The 16852-nt window shown below is 37.4% G+C and overlaps 1 protein-coding gene across 1 annotated transcript in view; it reads right to left on the bottom strand.

Moving 5' to 3' along the window:
• Positions 1-1692: 1692 nt before the first annotated feature.
• Positions 1693-16852, bottom strand: part of LOC145985219 (transmembrane protein 179) — a 36664-nt gene continuing 21504 nt past the window's right edge. Inside the window, exons 3-5 of the mRNA XM_083118969.1 lie at positions 14304-14432; positions 7347-7431; positions 1693-2117 (exon numbers count right to left, since the gene is read on the bottom strand). Of these exons, the coding sequence (XP_082975095.1) occupies positions 1881-2117; positions 7347-7431; positions 14304-14432 (451 nt within the window). The 3' untranslated portion in view covers positions 1693-1880. The remainder of the gene's footprint in view (positions 2118-7346; positions 7432-14303; positions 14433-16852) is intronic.

Raw genomic sequence — 16852 nt, 5'->3', positions numbered from 1 at the left:
TGCCCCTGTGTAAGCATTTCTTTTTTTCAAAAAATCAATTTTCTTATTTTTCCTTTAAAATGAATACATTTTACCTCCGCTAAAAGTCCATTCTCCAAGACATAAAACGAAACCTATTTCATATATCTACAACAATTAGTTCTTGAGCAATTATTGTTTTTGTACTTTGCAGGAAGTTTGAAAAACACATGCTTGAAGAGCTGCCAGATTCTCCATCCGCTAAAGGTTAAATAATATCTATAAAACAAAGATCCTAAGAGCTGCCAGATTCTCCATCCGCTAAAGGTTAAATAATATCTATAAAACAAAGATCCTAAGAGCTGCCAGATTCTCCATCCGCTAAAGGTTAAATAATATCTATAAAACAAAGATCCTAATTCAAGAGGAAGAGCTTTTCTGTACCTCTCACTTCCAGGATGCTTGTCAGAGTATTCAAGAGCTTCGACATTTAGTTCCACATGTATCAGATATGAAGGAGATTCACATGCAGCAGAACATGTTTGAAATAGAAACTTGTATTCCTTGGTGTTTACAAACACACAAGTCAGTACCAACAAAGTTAGCACAGAAACATCAGGACAGATTAGGAAAATATGTGAAGGATGTCCCAAATCTGTCTTTTCAAAACATCTCGTTTCGTTGCAACATACTGCCCCGCTAAACTGAATTTCATCTTGTAACAGAAAGAGTGACAAAATCAGGATAACATTAATCTCTCATATCATGACAGCAAGAAGTAACATAGATCTAGACAAATCTCTTCATGTCCTCCCAGTCCCTACCGCCAATGGAAACTGCAGCAAAGCAGAACAACAGGTTTCCAATTAAGATGGAAAGACAACAGGCTAAATAAAAAAAAAACTGTCTTGATATTCCAATGTACTTTACTGCATTACATGATGAATAACAGATGACCTAATAAAAATTCACAGAGAGAAAAATCAAACATTTCCTTGGAAAATAAAAGTTGTGCTTGTGGCCATGTAAATATTGTAAAAGAATAAGTTGAACATCAATTCTTACAGTTACTTCAGGATTCTAAACACGGTATGAGTAGTACTTTTTATTGTAATCCTTATCACTCTCATGAATATGTTGTTTTTATTAAAGCAAAACCTTATATTTAAATAGCTTAAGGCAAACATATAAATTGTGCATGCTTTTACATTTTGTATTTGATCACTTCATTTTTAGACATTTTCATTTATATATTATTTTCAAACTTATGGGAATAAATTGAGGAAATTTATATAAAAAATGGGAATGTTCCATGGAGATTTATGCTGCACTACTTAACATATTTACTCCTCATACAAATAGCTTTTTATGTATGCTGTGTTCCTGCTCTCTGACAGTTAAGTCAAACATATTTACTCCTTTAATGGAATATAAGAAACTTGAAATACATTTTTATTGATATCTTATGTAACATAAACAATTACACTTGGATAGTTAAATCTTACATTAAGCATTTTATACAAAACATTTATAAAATACATTAATCTATTTTTCAATCAATCTTATAGTCTAGAATGTTTCTCATTACATCATTTTTCGCTTAAAATCTGAAATTTATATATTTCATGATAAATGACAATATATAATACAGTTTTTTTAAAAAAATGAGTTGCACAACAATACATTTCATAATCCACAAACCTTGCATATTATGCCATACTGCATTGCAGTTCATTCTTGGAACCTGCATCTTACAATCATACATGAAACATCGTCCTTAGTCTTATCTCAACTGCACAGCATCTCTACAAATATCCTCTTTGGAGAAAAAATGAATGCTCATAATTTAATTACCCTTGTACATAATATAAAAGTTACAATCACAGCTTGATAGAAGAGATTATATATTTTTTTCGTTGATATCACACAGAATGGGGAGCCAGATACTCCTCCTGGTGAGGCTCTCCCTTACCACCTGACCCTTGAGGATCTCTTGGTTCTACATCATTTGCCTTGTCAGGACCACCACCATTCAGTAGCCTTTGTCGCTCTCGGTACATGCTGACGCGGATATTCTCCAGCTGGTGATAACGGCAGAGCTTTAAGATGGCAAAGACTGAGAGGCCAACCCAGCAGGCCCATGAAGACCATGCTCCAAACTTTGAAAAAATAAATAAATAAAATCAACAGTTTTCAGGGGAAAAAAGCAAGTACAGAACTATTTGCATTTTGGTACCTTTTTGAGGAAATAAATTCCAGCAAAACTATAAAATGTACTGTAATGTCATAAACTTAACAAGTCGCAACACATACCTTAATATATGTAGAAACATGCAACAATACTTGGTATCATCCTTGAAGAAGGATGTATGTAGATCCAGAAATTTGGACAACTGAGGTATGTGTTGTGACTTATGTCACAGTTCAAGCCTACGATGTTGATGACATGTGTGAAATATCAAGTTCTGCATCTAAGTTGATTTGGCACTTCAATCCAAATAATTATTTGTTAACTTTTTCTGAGAAGAGTTTTATATATATATATATATATATACATAAAAACTTTTCCATTACTGACTTTAGGACACTGGCTACAGTCCATTCTTGGTGGTCAGAATCAGATCTGCTTCAAACCTAAGTTTATGTTGCAGGAAATGCTTTACCTTCAAAATTACTGGATGATTCAATATGCTATTTATATATTTGCACCAATTTCGAAAGCCAGTGAGCATGCTGTATGGAACCACTAATACATTTCCTATGTCCTCATACTGCTCTTACAAGATGTGTAAAACTATGTAACTTACCATGCAGTTAATGTTTATCTTCCATAGTTTATTATTTAGTATAACATATTTTCAGTTTAATGTATGTTACTACTTGTATAATAAGGCTTTAATTTTACTCTATGATCAGTCTGTCTGTCTGTAAATGTGAATGTTGTTTTTCTTTAGTCATTCAGTGAAGGAGTTTTAACATTGGCATCTCTTGAGCACAAACCATGATCTGAAAAAACATGCTTATCTTTTGGTCAATTTTTTAAAATATTGATAATTAAATAGTATAATGCCCCTTGTTAGACCCCTATCTTAGGGGTAAAACATTTTGTGTCTCAATGTTATTAAGACAAATTATGACATGCAATCTTAATTGGACATTATTTACTGGCTTATAGCTAGAACAGCTCATGATGCTTCATCTGGGTAATATATCTTCTCCATTTGCATAGGAGTGAGTCAACTTTCAAATTATCCGAACGGTATTTGCTGATAGAGCATATCTTGCACACATGCCAACATTTTCCCATAAGTAGCATTCACTTTTGGTATGGTGTGCATGTATTTTCACCTCCAGCTTTCACATCATGTGGCTTCATCCAGAGGATGGACAATTTTCAAAAATTAAATTGAAGGTAAAAAAGCTAAAATAGGTAGTCAAGACGTTCACTCCATGCCTGGTTGGTGCAAGTGCTAATGCTAGTTTTCTAATCTGGCACTGAAAGCTAAACTGACTTTCTTGTTGACAGAGATATTAGAACCTTGCTACTAACCTGGCCAAAAAGACTTGACTTCTGATGCTCTGATGAGTGGATGGGAGTATAGTCATAATTAAGACCATTCCCATACAAGTAAAATAGCCCAAATGAAAACTCAGATGAAGCCAGGGCTAGTTCAGTTAGTAAAACAATGACAGAATGCTGTGAGCCTGCACATTTCAACTTTTATTCCTACATAGTATGTAAGGCCCTTGAGCATTACCCTTCAGTTTACTGTTTTATATTCTTAATTTGTTAAATAATTTCACCATCTTCTACTAAGAAAAAATATTAATCACGTCAAAGGCCTTTTTTAGAATGAAAATATGTTATTTTAACAATTTTGACCTTATTCTTCATATGTGTCATACTTGTAACTTGCTATACAGAGTGTCCACAAAGTCCTGTCCCTTGAACTTTGAATAGCTGTAAGTTGGTAACAAAATGTTGGAGATGAATACGACTTTAACACAAGAGAGTATGGTCCTTTGGCATGTTTTTGCGGTTGAAAGAAATACACCATGTACCTGAAGAAATGTAGGAGGGGGAGGGGTATCCTGCAGGGTGGAGAAAAAAATATGAACAAAATCATATTTTTGCCCCAAAACTTCTCTCTATTCCTGGTTTATGACAACTTTCTCTGAATTTTTAGTCTTTACATACACAGAAATGTCGAAAGAGGCAAATTGTTTTGGTTGCAATGTGTAGGGTGACAGAAAAATGAAATTTTATGACGTCAGCAGGAAAACTACTTTTTGCACATTTTCATGGCAGTTTGCAACGGTCGACAAATTGGTCCTGTGTATCTTTTTACGACATTATTGGGAAAAAAAAGTAGTGAAAGCTGCGAGAGAAATTTGTGTTTTGGAAGGTGAGGGCACAGTGAACATTAGGACAGCACAGAAAGGGTTCAAGTGGTTCTCGTCCTGGGACATGAGTGTGGAAGACATGCCCCAATGTGGGAGACCAGGTGCCATGGATGCAGATGCTCTGCTACAGCACATGACAGCCGATGCAAGCATCAGTACACGGCAATTGGCATGACAGGTTGGATCATCCCAAAGCACCATGGTTCACTCTCTTCACCAAATGGGTTTTGTCTCTCGACATCCTCGACTTATTCCCCACGAGTTGACACCACAACAGGCTGAACGACTAGTCTCTATCTGTCAACAATTGCTTCAAAATCCATGGGACGACAGGTTTTCGTGTTGAATTGTCACAGGTGACGAAAAGTGGTTCTTTCTAGGATATTCTGGCAGTGGTAAGCAGTGTTGTGGCCACAGCAAAAAGCAATGCCACTTGTCCAAAGGGGACAATTTGAAAATTGATTGATTGATTTGGTGTTTTAAGTCCACTTTGTGCACAGTAAGGCTAATCAGGACTGGACCTACAGTTTAAACTGGGATCTAAACCACTATGCACCTCCACCAGGGGACGGTATGAAAAGAAGGTCATGTTGTGCATATGGGAACTCGTACTAGACGGTTGCGCTGTCGATGGGAACCTTTACACCAGTGGTTGTCAAACTGTAGTATGCATACCCCCAGGGGTACATGAATGACTTGAAAGGGGTACGTGAAATGAAGAGAAATGTAGAGAATACCCACATGACAATATGTTTGCTGCAGGTGTGTAGAGCAGACTTTGTTGTTTTAGACTTCATAGCTTTAATACTCAACAGGAAAATAAGGCTGATTTTGCCACTGACACTCTCATCTTTGCTTCATATGTTTTGAAATTAAATACTCTTTTGAAATCTCTACCCATTTCATTCTTCAACTCAAAACCCACAAACATTAGTTAAAGTGTAAAAACGTCACGAGTACGACTGGTAACAGTACCAAAGTAGATTCAATTTTGGGAACTTTGAAGTGCACAACCAGACTTCAAGAAACTGTGTCAGGCTATGCAGGCACACCCTTCTCACTAGAAAGTCTGAGGTTTACAATAAAAACTCCAAAATCGTACTTAACAGTTTCTTTACAAACTTATTTTTGTTGTTCTGTTCAATAACTCTGTGTAAAAAAATATATGAAAATTAAATTTTTTGTACGATGGTTAGCATACATGTGGTTTAAAATTTTAATGTTGTAACTAATTGTTAAGATTGTAAAGGTAGGAACACCCAATAAAATAATAAACTTAGTATTCTAATGTTTATTTGTTTACTATCTTTCCACATATAGCCCGAATGCGATTTTGCTCTATTGCAAATACATGCCTCGAACATATCAAAATGCCCCACCAATCAGGCAGCGAAAAAAAATCCCCAAAACCCACTATTCGGAGAAACCAGTAGAGGGAGGGTGGTACATTACATTTTTACTTACAACTAAAGGGTACAATGAGAAAGCAGTTTGAGAACTTCTGCTTTACAATATACAATTGCAGCGGATTTATGATGCTATGCTCCAGAAGTACCCAACATTGATGCATCGGAAGAGAGCCTTGTTGCAGGTCGATAATGCCCCATGTCAGAGGTCACGAATTGCTACCGAGAAACTGCAGGACTTGGAGGGAATTGAACTGTTGCCTCATCCCCGTACAGCCCTGATCTCTTGCCATTCGATTAACCATTTGTTTCGCTCTCTCGTGCATTTCCTGCAAGGACGACAATTCAACACATTGGATGCTGTGGAAACAGGGGTGTGCAAGTTTTTGGCCTTGAAACCAGCCGAATGGTATCATCAAGGGATCATGGCTCTCACGGAACGTTGATAGAAGACCATACAACAGAATGGCCTATACTTTGCTGAACAAGTCCAATGTCACACCTTGTGTCTCCAGTCTCAATTTCAATGTGCAAAAACGAACAAACTTTTGACTCATCCTGATATATTGTAGCCTCATGACACAGTACAAAATAATCAAAATGGCAACAATACTACGATCTCTCAGACAATAAATCAACATGTGTCATCAGTTGGAAAATAGTAATAACAACCCATATACAGAAATAGGGCTTTTTCATGTTTTCCTACCTTTAAGTGCCTTAACAAAAGGAAACAAAGAAACCTGCATGACACTTGTAAGCCTATATAGTAAAAATAAATCCATAGTAGGGGTTTATATAAGCATTCTAATCATTACCAGACTTAAGAAAACTTCGGGTATCTTATTCCAGTGCTCTTGCTTTCTGTAGGACCAAAGAGTGACATAGATGCATCACAAGAACATTCCCTGTCTATGCCAGGGACCAGAAGGTAAGATGATACAAACATAAAAATCCATGGCTTACCTAGGGCTCCTAGTTTTGTAGCATGCTATGCAAACCACTCTGCCAGAGAGGTTGGTAAATGAGACGATCATGAAATGTCACCAGTTTAAGTGTGTTGTTTACAAATTATTATTATTCACAACTCAAGATTCGAGCCTCTGTAACCGGCCCCCATGGAGGAGTGGTTAGCACATTGTGCTACGACATCAGGGGTCCCAGGTTTGAAAACTCGGCTTGGGCATGGATGTTTGTGAGTGTCCATTCATCAATTTCATCACTGATCCCCATCTTCGCAAATTAGCCAAAAGTGGCACAAAAATCGAAGTAAAATAAAGCAAATCAATCAATCGAGCCACTATGGTGGAGTGGTCAGCATAACATGCTATGTAGCCAGAGGTCCCAGATTTGTACCCTGGTCAAGCATAACATTGTGTTTGTCCCATTACCCATTTTGTCAGTTCATCACTCTCCCTCATTGTTGCAATTAATTCAAGAGGTAGGAAAGTGATGTATAGTTTAATCACAATAGAACCAACACAAGACATATGATATTATCCTGTCTGTAATATAAAATTCAATTTACACACAATCATTAATAATTAATATTATTTTATTAATTAACTTTTTCCTTACCTGAGCTGTTCCCATTTGAATATAAAACCCAGTTGTATCAATTCCATCCTTCTTATCTATTGGATTTCCTGCTGCATCTTCACAGCTGCAAGTAGAACAACACGATAGTTTTAAAATGCACTTGAACCAATATTTGAAAGCTATCTATTTATACATTAAATAAACTCTATGGCTGAGCAGGTATTGATTGATATCATCATCCTTCGCCGTTTCCTGCCTCTTGCTGGGTTGGCATAGAAGTCAAGCCTCGCCATTTTTTCCTGGTCTTCCACCATTCCTCTCTTTCCATGGTGTTCCAATCCTGTCCTCTTCTAACACTCTCCACTTTCTGCTCTTTCAACCGACATCTTAGTCTCCCCTTGACTTATTCCCACTCCTTGTGCATTGTAAGCTCTTACTGGTATGGTAGTCTTTCAGAATCCATCCTCTTCATGTGCCCAAACCATCTCATCTGTGCCTGATCTATCCTGTCCTGAATCTCCACCACCCGACTGTCTGTTGGATCTTCTCATTCCTTATTCTATCCCTTCTAGTCTTACCCATTATACTCCTTAAAAATTTCATCTCCACTGTCTGCATCTTTCTTTTGTCTCTCTCTGTCATTGTCCAAGTCTGTGCTCCGTACATAATTATTGGCACATAGTATGTGCTATGTATTACCTTCTTGCATTTCTTAGGTACATCCCTGTTCCATATTAATCTTCGAATGCTTTGATATAGTCTACATACCCATCTATCTATCTATCCATTTACCCCCTTCTGTTTACCTCCTCATCTATTCTTCCATTTCTCTCAATTATGCTTCCTAGATATTTGAAGCTATCCACTACCCTCAACTCTTCTGTGTCCATCTTTATTCTTGGTTCATTTCTGGCTCTATTTCTTGTTGTTATTAGCACCTCACTCTTTTCTGCATTGAATTTCATTCCAGCTCTTCTGATTTCCTCATTCCAACTATCAAGCTGTCTCTGTACTACTTCTTCTCTGTTTCCCCATATTACTAATTTATTAGCGAACAACAGGGCCTTCATCTCTTCCTCTCCTATCTTCTTCCCCACCTCTTCGTTAATTGCATCCATTGTAATTATGAAGAGCAGTAGGGAAAGAGCACTTCCCTGTTTTAGTCCATTACTTATGCTGAACCACTCTGTTCTTCCCACACTGGTGTCTTCACACAGCTGTGGTTGGCCTTGTATGTGCTCTGCACTCTACACACTACCTCTTCCTCGACTCCTTTGTACTCTTAGAGCCTTCCAAATCTTTGTTCTGTCCATGCTATCTCTATCTAGGAATGCCATAATCAAATCATTTCCATACTCATAGTGCCTTTCCTGTAATTGCCTTATGGTGAATATCAGATCCACTGGTGATCTGCTTCTTCTAAATCCATACTGTTCCTCTCTCATGTTCAGCTCTGTTACATCCCTTATTCTATTTCTCTTAATATTTTCTCATACACCTTTGCTGAGTGCCACATTAGTGTTATTCCTCTGTAGTTTTTAGATTCCTTTCTGTTACCCTTCTTGAATATGGGAACCAGTAATCCCTTTGTCCAATCTCTTGGTACTTCTCTCTCTTGCCACACTGTTTTCAACACACTGTACAGCCACTGCACACCACTAATCCACACAATACTTTCTTGTTCCCATCTACATCTTCTAGCACTTTGACCCATTCTTCCATCTTGTATTCATATATATACGATAAGCTACAATAATTGAACTGAGCGAAAGGGTCAATCTCAGAGGTTTCATCCTATAGGCTTCTCTGTCAGAATGATTCTCTTTCCAGGGTTTTATCCAGAATTTTCCATCAGGGAAGAGGTCAAATTGAGCCATTGTGAATAATTTTAGTGGGGTGCAAGAGAAGGGTGATGGGTGTGTGTGGATAAATCACCGGCCCTTCGATAGAGAACTAATGTCTTTAGTATGTTATCTGACAAAAAAAATGTCAGTGGCAATGATAAATCTTTAGTGCATGGCTAAAAACATACACAGCATAAAATGTGCTTTCATGGTCTGATAGAACCAAAATATGGCCTAAAGTAACAAAAAATTAATAAGAAATTTTTTTGGCTTGATGTCCTCTATGGTGACTTGTATGGCCGAGTTGCTAACACAGCATGCTTTGCTATATGCTCGGGGCCTCACGTCCAGGAGTAGACAAAACTAAAAATAATTCAGGTGCCAGCCTCTTTTTCTCAGGATCCAGTACATTTATTTATTTAATTTTGTAATTAGAGGCTAAGAAAGCCATGAATCCAACTAAGACAATCTATGAAATGTGATCTTAAAACACTTAATTTACTAATTAATACAAGAGTGAATTGATATTATTTAATTCTTGCACTGGTGTGGCTTTCCTGAAGAAGGCTCAACTGGTAACATCATAAATAACTATGCAATACATTATAATATATGCCCGATGGTACCATATCACTTCAGATTTTAAAATTGAGCTAGCAAGAATGCAAAAATTTATAATGGCATGCTAATTATTCTCATTTAATGATGCACGTGATACAGAAAACACACAAACAAACATTAAAAAACACATACTATACTCGTTATTTTTAAATAAAAGGTAATGGAAATTTCCGTAACCAAACTTGAAATACTAAAAAAAGTAATTAAACTTCAGGTGTCGGGCCAGGCAAGACTTTTCAGGCATCATGGCGACCGGGCACCTTCAATTTTAATACCCCTGCTCACGTCTATAGTTTACACATTTCCTAACAACAGCCCTGGAGTGGAGCATCTAATTCAATAAATAAATTTTGAGATCCATTTAAAAGGTCTGAAAACCAGAGATTTTCTGTTTATAAGTGTGACCTAAATAGTCACAATATGGTTGCACTAATACCATGTTATAGCATGACCTACACTGAACACAATGAGGTGGTGTGGGCCGTCACTAACATTGCTTTTACATTTAGTGGACAGGATCCTCACATGCTTCTCAAGGATGTGCTTTTGAGATGTGAAACTTTAGAACCTCATTCCCAACTGTCACAGTTAGAAGATGAAATGTTGACATTTTCACAAATATACCTATCCGGAGAATCCCTTTGGCCCCAACAATGGCCTGAAGTGGTTAAAAAGTTCCAAAACTTGGTAGAGTTATGATTCTATATTGGGTCATTCCATGACAAATCAACACAGTCCTCAACCTTACATTCTTTTATGCTTTTGAAATTTGACATACCGGAAGGGCCACATGAGGTAGGAAAATATGCAAAGTTGCAGATCCATATCTTTTATATTTGTGTTAGTCTGCTCATCCTTCGCGTACAATATATATTCAGTGTGAAGTATCGTTGCAAGTCTAACAGAAACGAAATACAATATTGCTTGAATTAACGTACATGAAGCTGATGTTTACATTCGGAGTTATTCTAAATACAGGGTGATTCAGAAGTCCAGTCCCATAGGTAACTTCATTATTAGTGCACATATCAAAAAATGGAAAGTTGTTGAAATAGGTGAGTTTCAATCCAAAGTGCTTCAATTTTCAATGCAGCATGTGCCATTCAGGCTGTGCACTGGCACGAGCCTTGTTGGTAGCCGAAAATGCCACACCATACAGTACTGGGTAATTTAAGAATTGATGATGATAATTACAGGCAAAGTAAACAAGTAAGAAATGTGAATATGTGACATATGCAGCAGCACAGTGTGATGCATGTATTGTAGCCCGATTCTCATTCGTACGTTTTTAGCCTTTTGTAGTGGTCAGGGGAAGAGAAGAGTGTGTGCGTAACTTTCATTTTCGGATACCTATGCTTCCTCCATTTCTTTCCATGTGAGATTCATTTTTCCTTCCTTTTTTCACGTTCAGCAATTTCTCGAAATATCATCTCCACATTCTCCTTATTTCTTCATCCTCTTCTACAGCATTTCCCCTTTCATCCCTTAGCTTACAGCTGTCTCCTCTTTCTCTTCTCCTTTCTCTCACTAATCCACACAATACTTTCTTCTTCCCATCTACATCTTCTAGCACTTTGACCCATTCTTCCATCTTGTATTCATATATATACGATAAGCTACAATAATTGAACTGAGCGAAAGGGTCAATCTCAGAGGTTTCATCCTATAGGCTTCTCTGTCAAAAAGATATATGCCAGCGGTTCTTCAACTGTGGCCCGGGTCCACGAAACTCTCCCAGTGTTCCACAAAGGTTCGGAAAAATACTAAGACGAGCATTTACTCTTTAATGTAAAGAATGAATTATGAGAGAACGAAAATTATACAAATTTACAGTGTCTATTTACTGAGAAAAGAAATGGAAGTAGATAAGCCGAAAACGTAGACATGACTAAGCATCGCCAGTTCCCACAGCAACAGGATGCATGTTTTGGCTGAGAACTGCCTGGGCTGGTGCTTGGGGGGGGGGGGGGGCAGGGGGGATGCTTCATTGTTTGCCTCGGATTGCTTCGTGTGTGACTTTGTTCCATAGTGCGAACAAACAAAAGCTGCCTTTGCAGCTGTTCAGAATCTTGTGATGTTTGCATCCTCGGAAAGTCTTGTATTACTTCTAAGGATTTCTCTAGTCTTTTGGAGTATGTTCTCGAAGAAAGCCACGTATAAAAGGATTGCGGCGTTCGCATCTGAGTCTGTCTACGGGCCTTTGCATATTGTCAGGTAACGGTAAAGTTACTTATCGATATTTCTGCAGTGAATTTTATGCTTGTGACTTCTGACCTAAGATGGACCGCTGGCTGAATTTGAAACAAAAAAGTTCAGATTCCGATGATGAGGGTGTGTCAAGTTCAAAGTACTGTGAACCTACCAGTCTTCTTAGAAAGCACTGTGAACCTACCAGTCTTCTTAGAAAGTGCTGCCATTATAGCAAGGATTTCACGCGTTCAGGCCCAGAAGACAAGCAACTTCCACAGTATGTGTTATGTTATGATGTATTGTCCAATGAAGCCATAAAACCATCGAAACTGCGAAGGCATCTTGAAACTAATCACAAAGAGCATTGACTTTTTTAGAAGTAAGGGGCAGGAGCTTCGCGAAAGCAAGAAAATTGTGAAAAGGTCTATAAGTGGGTGAAATAACAAGAATGCCGTGAGGGAAGTTCTTTCACCTGATAGCAAAAACTGGAAAACCTCACACAATTGCGTCAAAAATCATGGTATCTGCATTGATCAGTGAAAACGCTGCCAAAGATCTCTCCTTGATACCGTTAAGAAGCGAATCGTCAGTTTGTCCGAAAATATTAAGGAGCAGTTATTAGAAAGAGTTTGAATGTCACCCTATTTTGCTTTGCAACTGGATGGAAGCACAGACATTACAAACAAAGCAACACTGATGTGCTACATTAGGTATGAACATCTCAAAAGTGTTTACGAGGACTTACTCTTCATCTCCTATTTGACCCACACTACAACTGAAGAAGTATTTGCCAGCTTAAACGCGTTTATATCATTTCATAATATGGACTGGTTGAAATGCGTTGGAGTTAGCACATGGAGTACGAGCAATGTCGGGAAGGCTTATTGGACTTGCAGCACAAATAAAAGAAATTGCCCCGTCGGCAACATGGTTCCATTGCTGCTTACACAGGGATGCACTAGTGGCCAAGAAGATACCAGAAGAGCTTCAACAGAACTTAAATGAATCAGTGAAAATTGTCAATTTCATACAAAGCAAGTCACTGAATTCAAGACTTTTTGATCAGCTCTGCAAAGAAATGGACAGTGAATATCATCAACTTTTGCTTCACTGCGGAGTTCGCTGGCTGTCACGAGGTAAAGTTTTGTCTCGATTCTGGGAGTTGAGAGACGAAATAAGAATACTTCTCTTGGATGAGCAATTTCACCTCAGCGATCCTTTGAATGATTTTTCCTGGTTAGTCAAGTTAGCATACTTATCAGATATCATCATCTATTTACATAATCTGAACTTAAGTCTTCAAGGAGAATAAGTAACTGTCTTTTTAGTTGAAAACAAGATCGAAGCAATGATCAAAAAGTTCAAGTTGTGGCGTCAGCATATACTGAATGGAAAATATGAGCAGACTTTCTTCGCACAACATTTGAAACACTTGCAGCAGTCATTCAGAGAATATTTTCCTGTGCCTGATGCAAGCAAAAATTGGATCAGGGATCAATTTTAAGTTAGCGTGCATGAAGTAGAAGGGCTTACAGAAGCAGAAGAAGACCAACTTATGGAGGTAACAACGGACGGTGCTCTGAAATGCAGTTCAAAGAAAAGACACTTGCAAACTTTTGGGCTTACTTACAGGATGATTTTCCTGGACTATCAAAGAAGGCCATGAAAGTATTAATGCCTTTTGTAACAACCTACTTATGTGAAAAATCATTCTCTGCTAATCTATCTTACAAACAAGTACAGAGATTATTTGGAAAATGTAGAATCAGAACTTAGGATTAAAGTTTCTACCATTAAGACCAATATATCACGACTTGTCAGTGAAATGCATCATCATCCCTCTCACAGGAAATAAGATTAACAAGTAGGGTTGTGTCATCTCTTGTTAGTATTCATTATTAATACAAAAATAGTATTTTATATACTTTTGATTAATTGAATGTGATTGCTACAATTAATATTACAATAAAATGCAAATAAAAATAAAATGTGTACGTTCATTTAATTCTTCCTTCCTTAACTGGTGAAAATCAGTGATGAAACACTAGAAATAAATATGTATGATGCAAATTCCGGGCTTTAAACTTTGAGTTACTTCCTGAGGGTCCGCGAGGGCGTGTGTTCTCTGAAGGGGGTCCACGGTCTAGGATAGGAAGTTCAAGAACTGCTGATATATGCTGTTTGGCACCTTGAAGTGCAGGGTCTTGGGTGAAGAAAGACTGTTATACCTCCTTACAGCTAGGTCTGCTAGATTGCACTTCATGTCTTCAAAATTGAGATTTGGAAATCGACACTGTTTGTTACTGGAAATATATGTGACTGACATAAATGGAATACTTACGACTGAAATCTTTTTGTAATATCCTTGCACCAAACAATAAATCCTAATGTAATCATCAGAGCTGCAACAACGGTCATCATGCACAAAATGATACTTCCAACTACATCAACAAATGCTGAAAGAAAAGAGCTGCGGAAAAAGAAATTATTAAAAATTAGTTTACTTATTCTGCTTTACCCCATAGGTTGATAATAGCTACAAACATATATTAATTCTACAGCAAGAATCACACTAAGTCGGCCGGTTTAACAAAAGTCCGGAGTAAATGAAATAACCTAAAAGAACAGTACAAAGTGCATTAAAACTCAGTTTATAGCAACAAAACACTTTTATTATGGTGTATTTAAAGGGCAGTACAAAGTGAATATGACTTTTGTGAATATGCCATATTTAAGCCCATAAATTGTCTGTAATGCATAAAATGCATAAGGGAGATTTCACACCAAAGCGACAAGCTGGAAACAACACTTGTTTCTTTCCTCAGTTCCCATGATGATACCGATATAATTGAACTAATCAATTTATTAGTCACCCGTAAAAACATAAGAAGAGACATTCATGTCGTAAAATTTGTGCCAGTTATTTAAACTTAGGGGAGGCATGTTGTGCATGAGAAGACGGAGAAATCATATGCACTGATCTCAAACTGCATACACTACTTTTTCCAGCCTGGATAAAGTGAAGACCTAAACATTAGAGATATGGTTCTCAACCATCGTGATACCATGGCTTGGTAAATTCTATATTCAAAAGTCAATGCCTGGATCCCAAGAATTTTCCTCTTTTATACATGAATTAACATATACCCATGAAATTAATTCTGGTATAATCATAAAGAGTAATAATAGTTTGATTACATGGAGGCATGTTGACAAATATAAAAATATGGATGACGAAGCAGTTGCACATAGTGGTGCGGAAAAAATGTAGGTCCAGTCTTGATTGTGTATAAAATGGAATTAAAAGAGAAAAACCTCACAACTCAAATATGACATTAGGATTACGTTATTTGTCAAGCACTTTAAGCAGAACCTGTTGCAGTACAGTTGATACGAGGGCCTAGTACCAGGCTGCGGCCCGGAAGTTGAGAAACAATACACTAGAGTACCTTACCACGTTGATGGATCAATTTTGGACTAATGTGCCTCCATGCGCTGGCTGTACCAAACAAAAGCAGTCACTTACTAAATGAACAAAACAAGACTTTTTACATGATGTTGAAGGCAAATTACAGCCAATAACTGTACCAAGAAACTTGATAATGCCAAAAGAACTTTGTGTTTAAATCTTAAACATTGTACATGTCCATTCTTTATTATATCAACAAATTAGAGGTCCAAACATATTGCAAGGCTTCCGGTTGGACTCTCTTCTAGACTTTAAATATGGCTCGTTGGGGTGAAGCCTTCACTGCGCATATGCGAACAAACTAAGGCAACACGGTGGATGGTATTGAGAAAATTTGCTAAATCCGATTGACACATGAGCGACGAGCGACATATGCAGCTTGTCATGTCGCTTCAGTTTGAAAGGTTCACTTGATTACTAATAGTTTGCTTCACATTCGCTTACACGTGTCACTTACAGCTTGTCACTTCGGTGTGAAATCTCCCTAAAAGTTTATCGTTCTTTCATCAATTCGATAAATACCCACATAGACCATCGATACACATAAAAAAAATTGGCAAGCAACTCAACAGCTGTCTCCTATCTATGCTTGTTTTTACTTTGTACAAAAACTTTTTTACACCTTAGTAACTTTTTCTGCATGCTGAACATTCATGTAGAGCATGGTTTTATTGTTTGATCATTGAAAAATATCCACATAAACCAAATACCCAGTGTAAGTTTCATGTCTCTATCGCTTTTTGTACAAAAGTTACGTACGTTCAAATTCTTGGTTGGGTGACTTTTTGGACACCCTGTAGAAGATATGGCAAATATGTGTCTTCTGGCTGCTACACCATGTAAAATTATTTAGATAATTCCAAAGTATGACATTACAAACCTCTAAACTGTTAACGGAGACTGCAAGTGTAGAGTGCGCGTCATATCTCCTGCATATGGCGATAGCCAATAGCAGTGCACTGCAGCGGTGCCATGTCGAAATCTCACACGGAAAAGAGACAGCGTGGTTGAGCGAAATGCCTTGTCACGGAACTAGGCAACGCCGCAAGTCTGTGATTCACTGGTGCTGTTCAGCCGTTCAAGGCCATATGAAGGAGATTTGACGCGCACTCTAATAGGTTAGCTGCAATTGGAAAAAAGCCAAAATTCCCATTTTTTAATCGAAAAAAAGAACTCCATTCAAAAAAGCCAGCATTTTTGCAACTCTAGGAACAACTAAGCACTTCTATGAGTATTTTTATTATTTTACAGTGCTTTATTATCATGATTATATTTTATTTTTAAGTGCTGGACACTGAATAAAATCATAAATCAACCAAACACAAACACATTAGTATACCAAACACACACTAAAACATTAGAAATGGAATAGGCATAAGCTCTGTAAAGGGTGGATGATAATGAAAGCACAAAATGGTGAA

This window comes from Lepisma saccharinum, chromosome 3 (genome assembly GCF_977018435.1).
Source record: "Lepisma saccharinum chromosome 3, izLepSacc3.1, whole genome shotgun sequence".
Taxonomy (NCBI): domain Eukaryota; kingdom Metazoa; phylum Arthropoda; class Insecta; order Zygentoma; family Lepismatidae; genus Lepisma; species Lepisma saccharinum.
The sequence above is the reverse complement of the archived record's forward strand: the minus strand, read 5'-3'. Positions and strand labels throughout refer to the sequence as shown.